Here is a 22,528-nt window from a genome sequence, read left to right on the forward strand (position 1 = left end):
GCTACTCAGAGCTAGGCCCAAGTTCAGAGAACCTCTGTTTCTGAGAACCAAGGAAGCAACTTAGCTACCAGAATATTCCAGTGAGAAGGAGATTAGAAGGTCTGAAATCCACAAGGCTGTGCATTGAACAGGAATTTAAGTTCTAGCTCCTTTCTCAGTGGCCATAATTAAGTTCTGGATTTCCTCCTTTGTAACTTTTTCAAAACTCGTTAAAACAATATAAGATACACTGCTATATCCCTCAAATCCCACAAGGTGTATTATACTAATGGAACATCCATATTGGGACTATATCTAATACCTTCTTTGACAGCACTTTATATCTAATATCTATCATCAAGGCAAGAGATTGATACATTGTCCTACAATTAATAGGGGGATAACAATAAGTACATAATTTTTTTATGTTTTTCATTTCTTTATATTATTTTTTATTGTCTTTTACTAATTCAGAAAGGGCCCTTCTGGTACCATTTGTAATTGTTATATTGTATAATACAATATTTTAACTATATAATTGGTTGATACTAATAGTCCAGGTGGAGGTGTGTCTATTAATCAATTTATAATTTCTATTGTACACTAGTTGGCAGTGGGCAGGCTATTTGGTAGAGAACCTTCAATTTATCCATAGTGTAGGAAGGGTGAGCCTCTGAATTATTTTACAAGTATTCAGGAAGATGTCAGTGTCCTCAAAAAATATATATTACAATTGTATATATTACAATATATTCACATGCACATCTAATATAACAGGTACGCTTTAGACATATTGGCCTATTCTACTGTTGATATGAAAAGTCTATGATGAAACATAAAATTAGTATAAGACTATGGGACCATCTTCAGTAGATTCAGATGGGGGAGACCCGGGGTTGCACTTGTCCATCTGTAATGTTTGTAACAAATCATTTTCATCTGTGTCCTCCAGCAATCTGTATCTGTATGTGTATAGAGCTAGGCTATGGCTGGACCCCCTGTATGGAGATGAGCCCCAAGGAGGTCTTCATTGTTTTGCACAACAATCCACGGTTCTCCAATTTGTCCTCAATTCCCTTTGTAATCAATCAAAAAAAGGAAAATTTCACATTTGCCATTTCATTACCAAATAACATCGAAATCATTCTGTAGCAAAGACGAGACAGGAGCCGAAGATCATGGGTGTATCTCCAGTGTGGGCTTATTGGAACAGCACTACCCATATGCCATATCTGAACATCATAGATGGGGACTTCTGCTCAAGACCCCTTCTACTAGACAAATCAGAGCGTCCCTGTAACTCTGACTCGGACTGACCTGTCTTGTCAATGGATTACATTAACATTACTGCAAAGTATATGACTATAAAACCATATACTCTGCTGTGTCCACTGCTGCAAAAGTATTATAGGGCAACTAGTGTGAGATAACTACCTTAAATGGATACTCCATATAATTTTGGAATTGCATTATCAATAATTGACCAAAAACATCTATAAAACTCAATTTTCAAGTTTACAAGCAGGAATAATTGGGATAGGAGCGCAGAGCAGTGAGAGGTGATATCTTCCCTCCTGAAACGGTCAGCAGAATAGAGACATCTTTCATGGCCCCTTCATTCCCTACACTTTGTAGGCAGAGGGGCTCACATTGGTGCAGGGTCCATAACCCAGTTTTACTCATTCTGTTGTGATATGGTACACATGTATAAAAGTAGAATTTCTTCTCTATTCAGTAGACTTGAAAAGCCAGTAACATCTCAGCAACATATGCATAAATTTCAAAAATACGGAGGACCAATCAGATCCAGGCATGTATGGAGGTTGAAGCACCAATCACATCGCAGAAGCTACTGAGGACCAATCAGATTCAAGTATATAAGATGATGTCACAATGAAGGGAGAACCAATGAAATGAAATAAACTAGCGAGGACCAATAAGATTGCAGAATGTGTGATGATGTCACAGAAGCTAGTGACATCACCGAGTTCTGAGCCCTAGAAAACAACTGCCTGACATTATCTCAGCCAGATTTTCTCTGGATATAGAGAGAGACAGATTGGCTTGTGCTTTTGCTTAGCAAATCCTTGCTTTCGCTCAGCGAATAATTGACTTTGCGCCATGGAGATCCGGGGTTTGGCATTCTTGCTTTTCCTCTGGGTCATATGGACGCTATCGGGCCTCTGTGCCCTGATTGCCTTGACTGTCATCCCAGGCCATGTAAAATATCCCTACATCAGGTAAGAGGGGACGGGGCGGGATTCCTCTGTAGTATTATTACTGTTATTACCGTATTATCAGTTTATTCCTGGAAAGTTATTACATTATTATTAGTGGATTATTAATAAGCTCCATCTAATAATTGTTAGTATAGAAAACATCACATTTGGGGGTGGGGGAATCTATGAAGACTGAGGTTTCATGCCCTGGCCCTCATCTAATCTGCACTGGAGTGAGATGCACAAGCCTCATAATAAATTAGGAGCATCTCTGACCCCCATGCACAAAAAAAAATAAAATTGCACCAACTATTTCAGGTGGAAGTTTGCAGAGGCCCGCCCCCTCCTGCTAAACCCACCTAAACCACACCCACTTTTTGGAAATGGCTTAAGAGTGCAAAAAGCAACTTTTTGTAGAAAATGTCTCTTTCTTAATAATGTTTTAGAGTTGCAATCTCACTGGTTGCTATGAGCAACGGCTCCATAATATCTTCCCCATTGTTGTTTGTCTTCTTTTTGTGTCTGGACATTAGATCATATTATGGAGGATGATTACAATGGAAGGAAATAAAGTCTCCTCTGCTATTAGAAGACATGACGCAATCCTGCTGCCGTTTGTGTCCTAATAACACCCAATATTTTGCTTTCTTTCTCAGTGACACGGGACGAATATTCCCCGAATCGGTGGTCTTTACAGTGGTCTTCTTAATATCTGCCCTTTTTGGTAAGTGGATTTAGAGAGACAACATCATGAGGAGATCAGCGGCTCCAGCGCTCAGTGATGACGTTATCTCCCTAATCACTATTCACTGCTGAGCGACGGCCATCACTGGAGATTATAATCATCACTGAGTCCTGGAGGTTATCACAAGTGTCTATGGACGTTCCCGGCTGATCCCATGTATTGTCTATTTCAGGAGCTGGCAACGCTTCCATCATGTACCGGTTCATGATCATCCGGTCTGAACAATCAGAGAGGCGACATATCATCTGCCAGAGAATCCTCTATGTCGTTGCATGGATGGGCTGCATTGGGACCATTGTGACCGCCATAGTTTCGGTAAGTTTATATACAGAGGTCTCAGGACTAGTAATACAGAGGGGACATCGCTTGAAGTCAAGAGATGTGTATAAATACAATGATGCGCCCTGGTGACTATTCTTATGTATTACTACTGCCCCTGTATAATTACACCACCTGCGGCCTCTGCTGTTCTGTATTCTCAGATCTTCATGACGTCCATATTGATGACATTTATTCATCTGCTTTTGTTCTAGATGAGGATCAGTCCTACAGTCCACAGGATCGGCGCAGGACCGGCATTTTTCTTTTGTGCCGTTTACAACCTAGGTCAAGCTGTATGCCTGTACAAGAAATCCTTCAGCAGTCGCCGCCTATGCCACATTAGATTGGCATCAACCTTGGTGCCCATTGTGGGCCTGCTGACCTGTATCCTCTTATAGCTGACTGGTACAGTGCCATGTTGTGTGCTGGATACACTTACACATACGTACTTACCATCATTGCTGCCGTTAGTAAATTTGGGTCAAGCTACCCACCCCCTTAAATTGTCAGGTCACGCTCACTCATTGGTGGAGTTAAACTAAGCCCCACCCATTTTTCGGCCCAGGACAACCCAAATTTACAGCGAGATTGTCTCTGAAAATTTGGAAACATTTTGGCAAATTTGGGACTGTTGCCAACTAAGATTATTCGCTTCCTCTGACCCCATTGTAGCACAGATCAGACATCACAGTATAGGAAACACTATAATAATAGAATTAATTCTGTTACTTATCCTTAACACGTCCTTCCAGTTTCTGTGTGTATGACCATCGGCTTCTTCCAGCTTCTTCCATGTACTGGCCGATGTGAAGAGGTGAGTTCATGCAACTTTTCACCGTCTTGTATAATCTACATCTTTCCCGTGTAACAGTAATATAAAAGCTCCTATCTCACCTCCATCTTCCCATCTCACTCCATATAGAGTCCCTGGTGAGTACCGCCAGGCACTAATCCTCTATTCTGTCTTCTGCAGATCTACACCAGGATAGGCATGGTGGCCGAGTGGACTGGATTCCTTGGCCTGATAATACACCAACTAACGAACTATACAGATTTCCAGGTGAGTAGATGCCGTGTCAAGGTCTAATGTGCTCCAGAAACATTTCAGAGAAGTAATATATTATATAGAGCTGTTTTATAATTAATGGTCTGTATTCTTTTTTCTCAGCATTTGTCTTTAACGTTGTCCCGAGAAGGTGTCTCCATTGGCCTGAGAGAAAAGACCCAGGACCCTGAAAACCCCCAATAATATCCAAGGGGTGGAGCGCCAAGACAACTGAAACCATCATGACATTGCTGGACATGAATCTTCTGGATCAAGAGGCAGATTCCAGGCTTGGTCTCTGTCCTCAATACTGGATGTGACATTTTACCGGACTTTCCTAATACCGGATTTGACATTTACCGGATTTTCTGGATTCAACATCTAGCAGAATTTCCAAATACTGGATGTGACAATTACCCGGACTTTCCATAGCTACCTCATCTCAAATGATGGTTTTTACCCCCTTGCCCAGGGGAAGGGCAGTCCTTCAGCCATGGTTCCCTGGAGGTTTCCTCCACTAGGGGGTTTTTCCTTCCCTGAGTGTTGAAGGATGAGTTGGGGGTTCACCATCATCAGGGCCATTTCAAAACCACTGGCCTGTTACTAAATGAGTCAATACATGAGGTAGCTAACAATGTGTCCGAGCCTCTTTATTGTAGGGAATGTATTGTAGCTAATGTTACCCAATAAAGACCGGGGAACTTCATAGGGGTGATCAGTCCAAGCTCTGGAAGGAAAACGATGAAGGTGCTAATGACAGGGTTAGATTTTTTCAAATTTTATGGGTATAATAAAAGTGATTCATTAAAAGGGCATTCTGCTTGGGATAATTCATCTCTTATCCAGCTATTACTAGGACTTGTGTCCCCTTGTTTGAATGGAGTGTTGGTCGAGCATATGCACTACAACTCCATCCCAAATCTATGTGATTGTTAGAGATAGTGATGTTGTATTCTGCTACAGAATGCACAGAGTGGTGGTGCGCAGACTTAACCAGTGCTCTTTTCAAATTGGGGTGTGGATCCCTCATCATTGTGACCGGTTGCGGTCTAAGTGGGCAGACTGCCACCAATCTACCAGTTATTTTCTTTCCAGGGGATAAGGGATAACATATTCTAATTGGAATACTCCTTTAAAGGGTTTCTATCACTTCGTTTCACCTATTTAGCTTTCAGACACTAGCGATCCGCTAGTGTCTGCTTTATCTAACCATCCTAATATAAGAGCTTATTGTCCTGCCGTTTAGCTAAAAAAATAACTTATATAGATATGCAAATGAGCCTCTAGGTGCTATGGGGGCGTGATTAGCACCTAGAGGCTCCGTCTACCTTAACAAACTGCCGCCGCCCAGCGCGTCCCTCCAGCCCGCCCATCTCCTCCGGAATGCGATGCTCCTCGTATTCGGCGCATGCGCAGTAAATGTCTGACCCTTCCCTGCTCAGACATCTCCACTGCGCCTGTTCCTCGGAGCACTATGACGTCATCGGCGCAGGCGCAGTGGAGATGTCTGAGCAGGGAAGCGATCAGACATTCACTGCGCATGCGCCGAATACGAGGAGCATCGCATTCCGGAGGAGATGGGCGGGCTGGAGGGACGCGCTGGGCGGCGGCAGTTTGTTAAGGTAGACGGAGCCTCTAGGTGCTAATCACTCCCCCATAGCACCTAGAGGCTCATTTGCATATCTATATAAGTTATTTTTTTAGCTAAACGGCAGGACAATAAGCTCTTATATTAGGATGGTTAGATAAAGCAGACACTAGCGGATCGCTAGTGTCTGAAAGCTAAATAGGTGAAACGAAGTGATAGAAACCCTTTAAACAATTTGGAAGAAAATGGGTAAAATTATTGTTAAAAGTCATATTTATGAACCCTCTGAAAACAGGGTGTACCTTATAGAGAGGGGGCCCCAGAGCTCAAGTCAAAACTGAGCTTTCTTCTATTGCTGGTTCATGCCACCACTACAGACCCACATCCCTTGAAAGGAGGGTCCAATATTTGCTCACCTTCTGGACTACTGTTATTACATACCACTGTACTAGCTGTGGTAGTATATAGGACTGGACTTCAAATGATGGGATCGTATACAGCAATGGAGAAGAAGTAACAGGGAATAGTAAATATACAACTGGACTGTTAATGAAGAGGGGTAGTGTATACAGGAATACAAGTGTCAGGGAATATATTAACCATTAGGCTACCAATGATAGAAAGGCATACACCACTGGTAATACAAGGAATAGGATAAATACCACTAGATTGCCAGTGACAGGACACAATCTATATCACTGCCAGTAAAGAGGAATAGAATATCACCCTGCATTTCCATGGACAAAATGAATATACAACTGAAATACCAGTATCAGAGCACAGTATATACCATTAGACCCATGACTGGAGACCAGTATAAACAGGCTTACTAATAACAGAGCAGATCAGAGGCCTGTGGTCTACAGCACCCTGGGACCAAGCAGAGGTTGTAAGTGTGTCGGTATGGGTGGTGTAATGATGTCACCACATTGTCATACGCAGACTCTGTCAGATCGCTCAATAGGAAAATGTGGTGAGTTGAGTAAAAGTTATAAAACATTTTTCTGTAACATACAGTCTGAAAATGAGTGTGGTGCACTTAGGGGCATTATATCTTTTTAAGGGAGCAATTGTGGGGCATCAAAACATTTTAAGGGGTTCTTGAGGCAACATAAATCTTGAAGGGGACACTCAGGGACATGGTTACCTTTTTATTGAGCACTCAGGGGCACTCAGGATGCATCATTACTGTCTAGGGGGGGAATAAGAAGCACTGTTACTCTCTAGGGGGCACACAGTAAGCATTTTTACTTTCTAGAAGGCACAAAGAGAGGAGCGAATTCTTTGGCTTTATTTCTGCGTAGGGTCACAGTTATACTTTTGGATACAAAATATGGCACTTTTACTGTGTTGTACACCATCACCATCTGGGGTACTGGGCATTAGGGTTGTCATTATAACAACATTTTATTTGATTTTGATACCATAAAAAAGTATTGCGATACTCGATACCATGCAAAAAAACGAAAACACCAAAAACGTAGAGTGCATTCCGCATTTTATGGAACATCCGGCCCATAATCGAACAGTCTTGTCCTATTTTTTTGGGCCAGGGTGACAAAAAGAATGGTGAATGGCGCAGTTTTTTTTTTTCTACTGTTACGCCGTTCACTACATAGAAGATATTTTTTTATATTTTAATAGTTTGGATTTTTCGGACGTGGCGATATGTAATATGTTTATTTATTTATTGTTTATATATTTTATATATAAAATTGGGAAAGGGGGTGATTTATACTTAATATTTTGTTGTTGTGATTTTTAACCTTTTATTTAAAAACTATTTCCCCCCTTAGGTGTTAGAACCTAGGATCTTTTAATCCCTTGTCCTATTAATCCTAATAGAGCTCTTTTAAGGTGAACAGGACTTTACACTGTCCCTGCTGCCCTGAGCTTTGTACACACAGCAGCAGGGAGCTTACCATGGCAGCCAGGGTTTCAGTAGCGTCCTGGCTGCCATGGTAACCGATCGGAGCCCCAGGATTACACTGCTGGGGCTCCGATCGGAACTGCTGCTGCACCACCAATGAAGAGGGGGGGAGGGGACCCTGTGGCCACTGCCACAAATAATTTAATACTGGGGGGGGTGCACTGCGCCACCAATGTTTTTAATACTGAGGGGGGCGTACTGTGCCACCATTAATACAAATACAGAAGGTGGGTGCCAGCACCCGACCTCTATGACAGGGAGCTGTGATCAGTGGTAGTTAACCCCGCTGATCGCAGCTCCCTGTCATAGAGGTCAGGTGCGGCTATGTGATTCTGCCGCCGGCACCCACCTCCTGTATCTGTATTAAACGTTAATTATCTTCATTGGTGGCACCGTGGCAACAGTCCCTCCCCCCCTCCTCTTATTGGTGGCAGCGGGAGCACAGGGGAAGGGAGGGAGAGACTGCTGAGGGAACATGGTGCGCGCTGAGAGCAGCACGTGCCATGTTCTGTGATACTAGGCTGCGCAGTATCGGCAAAAAAACAAATCCCGGTATCAAATCGATACCGGTACAAAAGTATTGATTGGGTATGGATAATTCTATACCCGATGCAACCCTACTGGGCATCTTCCATTATTATATTTTGGGGCCCAATCTATTTGTGATTTTTTGTGAAGAGTTAAGGATAGTTATGATGTCACTTCCGAAAATACAGTGTTTGAGGGCACCGCAGTAGACAGAAGGTACTGTAAGTGGGGCAGAAGGGGCAGAAAAAAAACACAGAATTACCCATATGTGGTCGTAAACTGCTGTATGGCCACACGGCAGGGCGCAGAAGGAAAGGAACGCCATATGGTTTTTGGAAGGCAGTTTTTGCTAGACTGTTTTTTGACACCATGTCCCATTTGAAGCCCCCCCCCCCCCCCCGATGCACCCCTAGAGTAGAAACTCCAAAAAGTGACCCAATTTAAGAAACTACACCCCTCAAGGTATTCAAAACTGATTTTACAAACTTTGTTAACCCTTTAGTGTTCCACAAGAGTTAATGGCAAATGGAGATGAAATTTCTGAATTTCTATTTTTTGTTACTTTGCCTCACAAAAAGTGTAATATAGAGCAACCAAAATTCATATGTACCCTAAAATAGTACCAACAAAACTGCCACCTTATCCCGTAGTTTCCAAAATGGGGTCAATTTCTGGGAGTTTCTACTCTAGGGGTGCATCAGGGGGCTTCAAATGGGACATGGTGTCTAAAAACCAATCCAGCAAAATCTGCCTTCCAAAAACCAAATGGCGTTCCTTTCCTTCTGCGCCCTGCTGTGTGTCCCCGTACAGCAGTTTATGACCACATATGGGGTGTTTCTGTAAACTGCAGTATCAGAGTAATAAATGTTGAGCTTTGTTTGGCTGTTAACCCTTGCTTTGCTACTGAAAAAAATTATTAAAATGGAAAATCTTCCAAAAAAGTGAAATTCTATCTCCATTTTCCATAAAATTTTATGGTTTTGAATACCTTGAGGGGTGTAGTTTCTTAGATGTGGTCACTTTTATGGAATTTCTACTCTAGGGGTGCATCAGGGGTTCTTCAAATGGGACATGGTGTAAAAAAAAAAAGGCCATCAGAATCTGCCTTCCAGAAACCATATGGCGTTCCTTTCCTTGTGCGCCCTGCCGTTTGGTCATACAGCAGTTTAGGACCACATATAGGGTGTTTCTATAAACTACAGAATCAGGGCAATAAATATTGAGTTTTGTTTGGCTGTTAACCCTTGCTTTGTTACTGGAAAAAATTGATTAAAATGGAAAATTTGCCCAAAAATTTAAATTCTGAAATTTCATCTCCATTTGCCAATAACTCTTGTGGAACACCTAAAGGGTTTTGAATACCTTGAGGAGTGTAGTTTCCAAAATGGGATCATTTTTGGGTGGTTTCTATTATGTAAGCCTCACAAAGTGACTTCAGACCTGAACTGGTCCTTAAAAAGTGGGTTTTGGAAAATTTCTGAAAAATTTCAAGATTTACTTCTAAACTTCTAAGCCTTGTAACGTCCCCAAAAAATAAAATGGCATTCCCAAACTGATCCAAACATGAAGTAGACATATGGGGAATGTAAAGTAATAACTATTTTTGGAGGTATTACTATATATTATAGAAGTAGAGAAATTGAAACTTGGAAATTTGCAAATTTTTAAAAATTTTGGGTAAATTTGGGATTTTATTTTATACATAAAAATGATTTTTTTTTTACTTCATTTTACCAGTGTCATGAAGTACAATATGTGACGAAAAAACAATCTTAGAATGGCCTGCATAAATAAAAGCGTTTTAAAGTTATTCACACATAAAGTGACTTGAAAAATGGTCAGATTTGCAAAAAATAGCCTGGTCCTTAAGGTGAGAATGAGCCCGGTCCATAAGGGGTTAAATTGAACAATCCCCAAAAATTATTAAATTCCAACCATGTGTGTAAGATCCTCACCTGCTTTGCACTCCAGGGGAACCAAGAGGGGTCCTCGTGGAGTTGCGGGACAGGTTATGCGTGTCTCTGATGCACCAGCGCTGACCCCTTTGCGAGCCAGTGCGGGGATGCGTTTGCGTGGACATCGGAGGGGAGGACCGTCGGAGTCCCGGGGACAGAGTGGCCAGGCGAGTGACAAGACGCCGCGGCCAGGGTTGTCTCCGGTGTCTCCTGCGACTTCCGTTTCCGCATCTGGGTCCACGCGCTCGCATACTCGCGCTGAGTCAATCATGCGTCCGTGCGTACGCACGAGGGCAGGTTCGCAAAGGGATACACGGTCGCGAGTACGCGCTTCTTATGCGCTTCGTCGACCAGTGGCGCATAATATACTGACTCACAAGAGCAAAGTGGATTAGGGAGCCAGCCATGGGTTAATCAACTTGTGATTGCCTTAGGCCATGTACTCAGGTGCAGGGCAATTTGTTCACCTATGGTAGTGGACACTTGGCACCCTGGGATTGGTCAGCAGGCATTTAAAAGGAGGTCTCTCAGGGTGATCAGTGCCCACTGTTATTTTCCCTCAACCAGGTATAGGTCACAACTGCTAGTGACTGAAGACTGCCAGGAACTTTGTCCTTTGCAGCGGACCCAAGATCTGGAGTGACTCGACTGCCAAGTGCACAGCATCATTCAGCACTGGTTGGGACTATTCCTGGAATCTCCTTGCCTGGTTTTTGTTATTATTCCTTGTTACCAGCAAGTGTCCTGGATGTTTATGTTTCTGGTGAATAAACACCTTTTTGCTTTCATCACTGGTCTGTTTGTTGGTGCCTTGCATTACAGAACAGTGGGCCCAACTAACAGTTGCCATGGACAAGATCCAGCAGCAGCTGAGTGAATTAACGGGAGCCGTTAACCTGCTGTTCCAACGACGCCCAAATATACCAGCAGCCGCTGCAGCGCAAATCCAAGAGCAACTGACAACTGTGATGGAGGAGGTTCAGCAGCTTATCCAGGGAGCCTCAGCACTACCCGTCACTATCGCAAGGCATCAAACAGAACCTAAGATCCCTCTGCCTGACCCCTTCACAGGAGAGCGACAGGAGTTCTTAAACTTCAGGGACTCCTGTCTCCTTTATTTCCAGTTGCGTCCGATGGCTTCTGGCACTCTCAGGCAGAGAATTGGGATTGTAATGTCACTGCTACGTGGAGACCCCCAACGTTGGGCATTTAATTTGCCTCAAGACCATACAGCTTTTTCGTCAGTGGACGCCTTCTTCGAGGCTATGGCTGTGATTTACGATGACCCGGATCGTACTCGCACCGCAGAGACCAATCTTGAGCATATTCAACAAGGCCGCCGCCCAGCTGAAGAATACGCTGCAGAATTCAGGCGATGGGCAGCTTTCACCACCTGGGGCGACGCAGCCCTACGCCATCGCTTCCGTTTGGGACTTTCGGATGCGGTCCGGGATCTTCTTTTGGCCTTGCCTACCCCCTTCTCGTTGGAAATGGCTATCTCTCAGGCAATCGATGCCGACAGGCGAATCCGTGAGAGGCGAGTGGAACGGTCGTCTCGGTTTTCATCCTCTCGACCACATCCAGGGCCTCTTAAATCGGCCGAAGAGCCAATGGAGGTTGGATCCTCCCATCTCACACAGGCAGAACGAGCTCGTCGCCAACAGAAAGGCCTGTGCCTATTTTGCGGAAAGTCTGGACACCTCGTTAAAACCTGTCCCCTCCTGCCGGCGGGAAATGAATGAACCTAGGGGGCATAGAGGAGAACCCCCTAGGTGCTATTATCCCTCCTCCAAGCCGGGTGATGGTATCCATATCCTTACGGTGGCAAGACAAGGTCCATGAGTTTTCAGCACTAATCGATTCTGGGGCCGCTGGGAATTTTGTGGACTCAACCTTGGTTCGTCGACTTGGCATCCCGTTGATCCAGCCGAAAACCACCATGTCAGTGACCGCGATTGATGGTTCCCCTCTTCAAGATGGTCGTGCAGTGTGGATGACTCCGGGAATACAGGTAACGGTGGGGGCTGATCATCGGGAGACCTTAAGCCTTTTTGTCCTTGACATGCCATCCACTCCCGTGATTTTGGGTCTCCCTTGGTTAAGGCTCCATAATCCAGTAGTGGACTGGCGCTCGGGTCTTATTTGTCAGTGGAGTACGGAATGCCTTACTAAGTGCATTCGTCCCGACCTGTCACTAGCCTCCATGGAAGTATTAAGTACTTTACCACAGCAGTATCATAATTTCCGAGATGTGTTCAGTCCTCAGGGGGCTGATGTGTTACCTCCCCACAGGTCATATGATTGTCCTATAGACCTGTTGCCAGGTACCATGCCACCACGAGGGCATCTTTATAATCTCACTGGGCCTGAGGTTCAGGCTCAGCGGGAGTATATTAAAGAGAACCTTGAGAAGAATTTCATTCGTCCATCCACTTCCCCTGCTGGAGCTGGATTCTTCTTTGTGGAGAAGAAGGATGGAGGCTTGAGACCTTGCATCGATTATCGTGCCCTTAATCGGATTACGGTGAAGAATCGGTATCCACTGCCTCTGATTGATGATCTGTTTTCTCAGGTGGCAGTGGCCCGAGTCTTCACCAAACTCGATTTAAGGGGTGCTTATAATTTAGTTCGCATTAGAGAGGGTGACGAATGGAAGACCGCATTTAATACCAGAGACGGGCATTACGAGTAGCTCGTGATGCCTTTCGGTCTCTGTAATGCTCCCGCGGTCTTCCAGGAGTTCATCAACGATGTTCTCAGAGATTTCTTGGATAGATGTGTTGTTGTCTATTGTAGGAGAGTACCTGGGGTGGTGGTAAACGGGAGGTACGTGCCAGCGGGGGTCCTGGCCCCGCTGGAGTAAGAGCCGGAAAAGTGCATTTTGCAGCGGTTACGCTGTTAACAACGGATCCGGGCCGGCTCTTATTGGGAGCAGGCAGATATGCGGGCGGGTGCCTGTCTCCCCACGGTCCAAGCCAGGTTTTGCAGGGAAGGGTTAAAACCTGACCAGCAACAAGGGTGTGGTTCTCAGTGTGGAGCTTCTGTGTTCTCTGGCTGTGAGAGTGAGGAGTGGAGGTGAGCTGGGCTGCGTGCTGAAGCCTGTAAAGGAGTGTGCAGGGACCCGCAGCTGAATCCAGGAGGGATCCATGTCCTGTGGCTAGAAGCCGGACCCATGGACTTACTTCCCCAAGGAGAAAAGGTGACATTACTCCTGGCTTTAAATAGACTTTGCTTTATGTGACTGAAACAGGCCTCAAGCAGCCTGCAGCAGGGACTTGCTGTGTTTGAACTATTATTTTGCTGTGTGTGACCACCCTCCCTGTGAATTGCACCGTCTTTCACAAATATGCACCTTGTGAATAAACAAAGCATTGTGTTTTACACTAAGACCGGTCTGTGATGCCTCTATACTGCACTCGCTACCACTGCCTACCAGAGCGGATCCCCACACTATCTAGATGACATACTAATCTACTCTTCGGATCTGGTCTCTCATCGGAGACACGTGTGTCAGGTTTTCCAGAAGCTGAGGGAGAACCGCCTCTATGCCAAACTTGAGAAGTGTCTGTTTGAGGTGAAGGAGTTGCCTTTCCTGGGGTACATTATCTCAGAAAAGGGATTGGCTATGGACCCATCCAAACTTTCTGCTGTCTTGGATTGGCCTCAGCCTAAGGATCTTAAGGGGTTGCAGCGTTTCTTAGGCTTTGCCAACTTCTACCGCAAGTTTATTAAGAATTTTTCTGCGATAGTAGTACCTCTCACCAACCTCACTAAGAAGGGAGCTAATCCTTCTAAGTGGACGAGAGAGGCAGCCAGAGCCTTTGAGACGCTGAAACAGGCCTTTTGCACGGCACCAATTCTTACTCATCCAGACACCTCCAGACCTTTTGTTCTCGAGGTCGATGCCTCAGAGGTCGGTGTAGGGGCAGTTCTCTCACAGTATTCTGGGGACCCTGAGAGGTTACATCCCTGTGCCTTCTTCTCTCGGAAGCTCTCTCCAGCCGAGTGTAATTATGATATCGGCAATAGAGAGCTTCTGGGAGTAAGATTGGCTTTTCAAGAGTGGAGACATTGGCTAGAGGGTGCAGAACATCCCATCACGGTTTACACTGACCACAAAAATTTGGAGTATCTAGAGAGTGCCAAAAGACTCAACTCCCGACAAGCCCGGTGGGCATTGTTTTTCACCCGCTTCAATTTCCGCCTCACTTATAAACCAGGTTCCAAAAACGTGAAGGCAGATGCCCTGTCCCGCTGCTTCCCCGAGGCTGCTTCCGTCCTGGACTCTGAGCCAGAAACCATTCTCCCAACTAAATGTTTTCTTGCTGCCCTGGGGGCCGCAGAAGTAATGGAGGACTTGTCCTCTCTTCTTGAGCCATCACAGGCAGAGAGTCCACCTGACAAACCCGAGGGTCGATGGTTTGTACCCATTAACCTTCGATTGAAGGTCATCCAACAGCTTCATGACTCAAAGTCTGCCGGGCATTTGGGTGTTAAGAAAACACTTGCCCTTGTTAAACGTCACGTGTGGTGGCCCAACATGTCCGTGGATGTTAAGGCCTATATCCAGGCATGTACTGTTTGTGCCAGATGTAAACCGTCCCGGTCTGCCCCTTCTGGGACTTTACTCCCACTGCCAATTCCCCAGGCTCCATGGACTCACATTTCCATGGATTTCATCACAGATTTGCCAAGGTCCTCTGGAAGTACGGTAATCTGGGTAGTGGAGGACCGTTTTAGTAAGATGGCCCATTTTATCCCACTCCCTGGATTGCCCTCGGCCAGAGAATTGGCAGATCTGTTCTTGAATCTTGTCTTTCGATTACACGGAGCACCGGATGACATTGTTTCAGACAGAGGAGTGCAATTCATCTCTCGCTTCTGGCGTTCTTTCTGCTCCCGATTGGGTATTAATTTGTCTTTTTCTTCTGGTTTTCACCCAGAGACCAACGGTCAGACGGAAAGGACTAACCAGACCCTGGAGCAATATCTCCGGTGCTTCGTGTCAGACTGCCAGGAGGAATGGGCAGCGTATCTACCCTTTGCGGAGGTGGCTTATAACAACTCTGAGCATGCTTCCACTAAGATGTCTCCGTTCAGGTGCGTGGGGGGCAGGGATCCAAGACTCTCTTCTTTGGCCGGACCCTCCACTGACTCACCGGTGGTGGATCAATGGTTCGAGGATAGACATCCCATTTGGTCGTCGGCCCAGCGGAATCTCCGCAGTGCGGTGGCGCAACAGAAGAAATTTGCTGATCGTCATCGCACCGTAGAGCAAATGTTTAAGGTGGGATATCAGGTGTGGGTCTCCACCCGGAACATTCCGCTGCGTCAGCCATCTTCCAAGTTGGGTCCTCGATTCATTGGCCCATACCCAGTGACACAAAAGATCAACTGAGTTACGTACAAGGTTGCTCTTCCACCGTCGATCCGAGGAGTGAACACCTTTCATGTTTCACTTCTCAAATCGGCAGCCGACTCCGCTCCCTTCATTCAGACCCCATCCCCGCTGGAGGTCCAAGGGGTACCGGAGTTCGAGGTGAACAGAATTTTGGACTCTCGTTTTGTCCAAAGGTCTCTTCAATACTTGGTGGACTGGAAGGGTTTTGGTCCAGAGGAGAGATGTTGGATACCTGCTCGCCAGGTGCATGCGGATGAGTTGGTGGCAGCCTTTCACCGGGATAATCCGGGGAAAGCTTGCTTGGAGTCTTCAGAGCCGCCTCCTCGAGGGGGGGGGGGTAATGTAAGATCCTCACCTGCTTTGCACTCCAGGGGAACCAAGAGGGGTCCTCGTGGAGTTGCGGGACAGGTTATGCGTGTCTCTGATGCACCAGCGCTGACCCCTTTGCGAGCCAGTGCGGGGATGCGTTCGCGTGGACATCGGAGGGGAGGACCGTCGGAGTCCCGGGGACAGAGTGGCCAGGCGAGTGACAAGACGCCGCGGCCAGGGTTGTCTCCGGTGTCTCCTGCGACTTCCGTTTCCGCATCTGGGTCCACGCGCTCGCATACTCGCGCTGATTCAATCATGCGTCCGTGCGTACGCACGAGGGCAGGTTCGCAAAGGGATACACGGTCGCGAGTACGCGCTTCTTATGCGCTTCGTCGACCAGTGGCGCATAATATACTGACTCACAAGAGCAAAGTGGATTAGGGAGCCAGCCATGGGTTAATCAACTTGTGATTGCCTTAGGCCATGTACTCAGGTGCAGGGCAATTTGTTCACCTATGGTAGTGGACACTTGGCACCCTGGGATTGGTCAGCAGGCATTTAAAAGGAGGTCTCTCAGGGTGATCAGTGCCCACTGTTATTTTCCCTCAACCAGGTATAGGTCACAACTGCTAGTGACTGAAGACTGCCAGGAACTTTGTCCTTTGCAGCGGACCCAAGATCTGGAGTGACTCGACTGCCAAGTGCACAGCATCATTCAGCACTGGTTGGGACTATTCCTGGAATCTCCTTGCCTGGTTTTTGTTATTATTCCTTGTTACCAGCAAGTGTCCTGGACGTTTATGTTTCTGGTGAATAAACACCTTTTTGCTTTCATCACTGGTCTGTTTGTTGGTGCCTTGCATTACAATGTGAAAATGGAATTCATGGAAACGGAATATCAGGCAACATAACCCAATGTGCCCAAAGATGCATAGACGTGAATGGGGACCACTTTCAGCATCTTTTGTGACTTAATGTGGGTAATAAAAAAAAACAATCCACTTGCTTGTTCATCTTGTCATACTATCGCTGGTGGCAGGCTATTTTTTCGTGGGCCACCCTGTATAATATTTTTATGTCCAGAAATAAATCAAAAAGGGGACCCGCTCACCTCTGTCCCCTCAGGGCAGGTGCTCTAGTCCAGGAATTGAGACACCCCTCAAAGAAAATTCTAAATAGATAGTTGTATTGGACTGGCACTCATATATGGAATATAAACATGGTTTATTGGATAAAATTAAATTAGAAATAATATCACCTGTCACAAATAGATTTTTTCAGTAAAATACAATATAAATACAATAAATCATATGATAAAATCTTAAAACATCCAAATTGTTATAGTGCAGCGACTGATGGCACTAGACGTCCTTAGACCTGTATGGTCGTGTTTGCTAGACGATAGTGCCGCCAGTTTCTGCAATCCTGAATGGTATTTCTGTCATGCAACAATTACCATGTATATTAAAAATATCAAAAATTTACAACAAGACAATGTTCACAATGTTTGCACGCTGTTGGGTAACCAGCGTTAGCAGTCCGTATTTAAAATATGCCTATAGTTCTTCCACGGCACCTTTCCAAAGAGAAACAGTGTGACAGTTTCCACAGCTGATACAGTTGCAGGTTACTCGTCTGCTATTTGGCTCTCTGATAGAGGGCTATTGGTTGATTGCAACTTAGTTGCTCTGTTCATATAACCACAGCGGTAGTTACCGTGATCAGTGTTACTTTTAGTTGGAGAGATATTGTGCCTTCTGTGTATTTCCCACAAGTGTGGGCTTACCTCTGCCGGCGCTTTACTCGATGGGACCAACAGATAATCCTTTTATGCCGCTCAGTCTGCCGGCGTCCCGGCTGCGGTATTAGCGTTGTTAGCGTCCCTCGTGTCTCTTTACTGCTGCCTCTCTCGTGATGTGCTTACGTGGTGTATGCGGCAGCTTGTTTCCCAGCGCTGGCGGGATGACGTATTCACTCTTAGCCAAGAGGTATCCAGGAAGTCCTTTTCCTTATGGAAAAAAGTGCACTTTTTGCTCCAAATAAGATTCGGGGTCTTTAGTCCAGGATATTGCCTAGATGCTCACCAAACGCGTTTCGGGGAGACGCTGTCCCCTTCCTCAGTGGTCTTGCCCCGATTCCATTATGTCTGTAATTTATAGTTGCTGTAGGTATTCTTGAAAATCCGTTCCGGATCCCAGTTATATCCAAAGTCCGGTCTGGATCTCCAAAATTGCATATTGTCTGCCTTTATTCCGATTACGATTGTACTGCGGTTTTTCTTGTGTACTGAGTTTCTTTCTATATATATATATATATATATATATATATATATATAAAACAACACATTATAATACATTGTTTCAATCTTTATATTGATGTATTTTTATACCATTCCCGGATATTTGAATTCATGATCTGCACATAGACAGACCGCATATACATATATTAATATATTAAAAAATCACTTATAAAAATATAAATATGAATATTGTGCAGGTCAAAAGTTTCCACGGATCCTTCATATTGGTATAACTACATTTGTTTACATTTATTAGGATACCTCTAAATATATCGATTTTTGATCAGATCTCTTTTTCTCATACTGTAGAATTTTCATATTATCATCATTGGCCCTATTTTTCGGATATTTTTCTATATTTTTGCAGATAATTCTTAGATTGTATTGAATGGAGTAAGAGGGGGGGGGGGGGCACGTATGGGATAGAGGCCGAGTTGCAGTGCTGACAAACAGCCTGACATGCAACTCTGCGTCGACACCCAGACGTACCACCCTATATGAAACCAAATATTTCTAACTCAGCTTTTAGGCCTCTTGGTAGAAGGCTCCCAAATTCATAAATTTTCCTAGATTCGGCCCTTGACAATCTCCGATCTGGTTTCCTCCTCGCCAATGTTTCTCTACCCTCTCCAGTGCCATGAACGAGAGACCCTTAGGGTCTTGATTGTGTACCTCCTTGAAATGCCTGGATAGCAAATGTTTTTCATAGCCCTTGGCTATGTTATTCAGATGTTCTGCTATCCTGACTTTCAAGGTACGTTAAGGAGGTACACAATCAAGACCCTAAGGGTCTCTCGTTCATGGCACTGGAGAGGGTAGAGAAACATTGGCGAGGAGGAAACCAGATCGAGAGATTGTCAAGGGCCGAATCTAGGAAAATTTATGAATTTGGGAGCCTTCTACCAAGGGGCCTAAATGCTGAGTTAGAAATATTTGGTTTCATATAGGGTGGTACGTCTGGGTGTCGACGCAGAGTTGCATGTCAGGCTGTTTGTCAGCACTGCAACTCTGCCTCTACCCCATACGTGCCCCCCCTCTTACTCTATTTAATACAATCTAAGAATTATCTGCAAAAGTATTGAAAAATATCCGAAAAATAGGGCCAATGATGATAATATGAAAATTCTACAGTATGAGAAAAAGAGATCTGATCAAAAATCGATATATTTAGAGGTATCCTAATAAATGTAAACAAATGTAGTTATACCAATATGAAGGATCCGTGGAAACTTTTGACCTGCACAATATTCATATTTATATTTTTATAAGTGATTTTTTAATATATTAATATATGTATATGCGGTCTGTCCATGTGCAGATCATGAATTCAAATATCCGGGAATGGTATAAAAATACATCAATATAAAGATTAAAACAATGTATTATAATGTGTTGTTTTATATATATATATATATATATATATATATATATATATATATATATAAAAAGAAACTCAGTACACAAGAAAAACCGCAGTACAATCGTAATCGGAATAAAGGCAGACAATATGCAATTTTGGAGATCCTGACCGGACTTTGGATATAACTGGGATCCGGAACGGATTTTCAAGAATACCTACAGCAACTATAAATTACAGACATAATGGAATCGGGGCAAGACCACTGAGGAAGGGGACAGCGTCTCCCCGAAACGCGTTTGGTGAGCATCTAGGCAATATCCTGGACTAAAGACCCCGAATCTTATTTGGAGCAAAAAGTGCACTTTTTTCCATAAGGAAAAGGACTTCCTGGATACCTCTTGGCTAAGAGTGAATACGTCATCCCGCCAGCGCTGGGAAACAAGCTGCCGCATACACCACGTAAGCACATCACGTGAGAGGCAGCAGTAAAAAGACACGAGGGACGCTAACAACGCTAATACCGCAGCCGGGACGCCGGCAGACTGAGCGGCATAAAAGGATTATCTGTTGGTCCCATCGAGTAAAGCGCCGGCGGAGGTAAGCCCACACTTGTGGGAAATACACAGGAGGCACAATATCTCTCCAACTAAAAGTAACACTGATCACGGTAACTACCGCTGTGGTTATATGAACAGAGCAACTAAGTTGCAATCAACCAATAGCCCTCTATCAGAGAGCCAAATAGCGGACGAGTAACCTGCAACTGTATCAGCTGTGGAAACTGTCACACTGTTTCTCTTTGGAAAGGTGCCGTGGAGGAACTATAGGCATATTTTAAATACGGACTGCTAACGCTGGTTACCCAACAGCGTGCAAACATTGTGAACATTGTCTTGTTGTAAATTGTCTGATTTATCAAATATCAGTGAACCTTACATTTGAGATATTTTTGATATTTTTAATATACGGGATTAATACATGGTAATTGTTGCATGACAGAAATACCATTCAGGATTGCAGAAACTGGCGGCACTATCGTCTAGCAAACACGACCATACAGGTCTAAGGACGTCTAGTGCCATCAGTCGCTGCACTATAACAATTTGGATGTTTTAAGATTTTATCATATGATTTATTGTATTTATATTGTATTTTACTGAAAAAATCTATTTGTGACAGGTGATATTATTTCTAATTTAATTTTATCCAATAAACCATGTTTATATTCCATATATGAGTGCCAGTCCAATACAACTATCTATTTAATATTTTTATGTGTCAGTACTATTGTACAATTTAAAAAAAAACACCACATTCTTTTTTCTGTTGAAAACAGGGTTTGTTTTTTGCAGACTGAGTTGTCTTTTTAAATGGTACCATTTTGGGATGCATAAAATTTATGGTCTTATTTTTACAATAATGATATTTTTTTTGGGGGGGAGGGGTGAAAAATAACCAGCAAATACACTATACTATTATTTTTACACAATTTATCGTGCAGTACATATAATGCGAGATACTTAACCTCTTAGTGACTACTAATACACCTTTTTACTTCTTTTTGAGTACGCGAGATGCCAATGTATTCACATGGCAGCCTATAGCCTAATGACTGCACCAGGGCTGTCTGCAGTATATCCGTATGAGGCTGTGGCTTTCTGATGCAGCATAAGCAGTACAGTGTATTATGGAAGCGAACAAAAGATTATGTTAAAAAAAAAGTTTTATTAAATAATAAACCTCCAAGGTAAAATAATACAAAATACAATACTTACATTTTTTTTCCCATACCCCCCAAAAAACTGTTAATAAAAGTTAATCAGTAAGTTATGGTACCATTAAAAACCACAATGTGTCTTGCTATATATATCTGTAGAAGATGTACTGTTGTCTGTAGCTCTGCATCATGTCTCGCTACTGATGACCAATGTGTTTGTGAGATGATTATATGGCACTTACTAGAACGAAACAACGGATGCGGAAAGCACACGGAGTGCTGTCCGCATCTTTTGCAGCCCCATTGAAGTGAATGGGTCTGCATCCAAGCCGCAAATACTGCGGCTCGGATGCGGGCCAAAACAATGGTTGTGTGCATGAGGCCTAATATAGCCCTTGTTGAAATTCTGCACAATTTCCTATATTTCATGAAATATGCCCCCTTGTTTACAAAGTCTTTTGTGCTGTCCATACAGAAGTCCTGTCCATAAGATGGCTGCTGATGGAGTCATGTGACCAGGCAGATCGCTTCCATGTGATGTTTTCTCCAACCCCTTTAAAGCTTCTAAGAATCAGTGGTACAATTATACATCAACATTTGAATGTTGGGGGAGGAATCCCTATGCTACATGAAAGAAAAGTTATTTCTTGGTGGTTGTTGTGAGGAGAGGCTGAAGATGTCTCCTTTTCTGGAGTGTGAACCAGGATAGGTCAGGAAACAATTGAACTGGAGCGCCATCAAAGTCAAAGTTGCGTAGGGATCTCGCCTTAGCCATGATGGATTCTTTAAGGGAAAAATCGTGGACACAACAAATTACATCCCTAGGACGTGTAGCAGATCCCTTAGGCTTGAGTGCTCTATGAGCCCCGTCCAATTTGATCTTGTGCGAGGATGGTTGCCCCAGGATCATGTTAAAAATGGCTTCCAGCGTAGCAAAGAGATCTTCGTCACCGGTAGCCTACGGAAGACCCCGTACTTGGATGTTATTCCGGCGCCCTCGATTATCCAAGTCCTCTAAATGCCATCCCATGCCCCTGAGTACCACCGTTTGGGCAGAAATGGATTCATGAAGAGTGGAAATATATTGCCTGGTATCGTCATGGGCATTTTCCCGGTCCACCACATGTTTAAT

At 44.3% G+C, this 22,528-nt stretch overlaps 1 protein-coding gene across 1 annotated transcript; it reads left to right on the plus strand.

The window, feature by feature from the left end:
- Positions 1-2,792: 2,792 nt before the first annotated feature.
- LOC121002421 (DNA damage-regulated autophagy modulator protein 1-like) lies at positions 2,793-4,513 on the plus strand. The gene is made up of 6 exons (XM_040433876.1): positions 2,793-2,922; positions 3,116-3,258; positions 3,477-3,648; positions 4,017-4,078; positions 4,238-4,324; positions 4,433-4,513. The coding sequence occupies exons 1-6, from the start codon at positions 2,793-2,795 to the stop codon at positions 4,511-4,513; spliced, it is 675 nt and encodes a 224-aa protein (XP_040289810.1).
- Positions 4,514-22,528: the final 18,015 nt, after the last annotated feature.

The sequence above is a fragment of the Bufo bufo genome, chromosome 5, assembly GCF_905171765.1.
Source record: "Bufo bufo chromosome 5, aBufBuf1.1, whole genome shotgun sequence".
NCBI lineage: Eukaryota > Metazoa > Chordata > Amphibia > Anura > Bufonidae > Bufo > Bufo bufo.

What these genes read in the sequence shown, in the direction of transcription:
- LOC121002421 (XM_040433876.1), top strand. Translation starts at nt 2,793, where the DNA reads ATGACGCAATCCTGCTGCCGTTTGTGTCCTAATAACACCCAATATTTT. An exon ending in GTACTGGCCGATGTGAAGAG is followed by an intron (nt 4,079 to 4,237) that starts GTGAGTTCATGC and finishes TGTCTTCTGCAG; the next exon opens with ATCTACACCAGGATAGGCAT. An exon ending in CGAACTATACAGATTTCCAG is followed by an intron (nt 4,325 to 4,432) that starts GTGAGTAGATGC and finishes CTTTTTTCTCAG; the next exon opens with CATTTGTCTTTAACGTTGTC.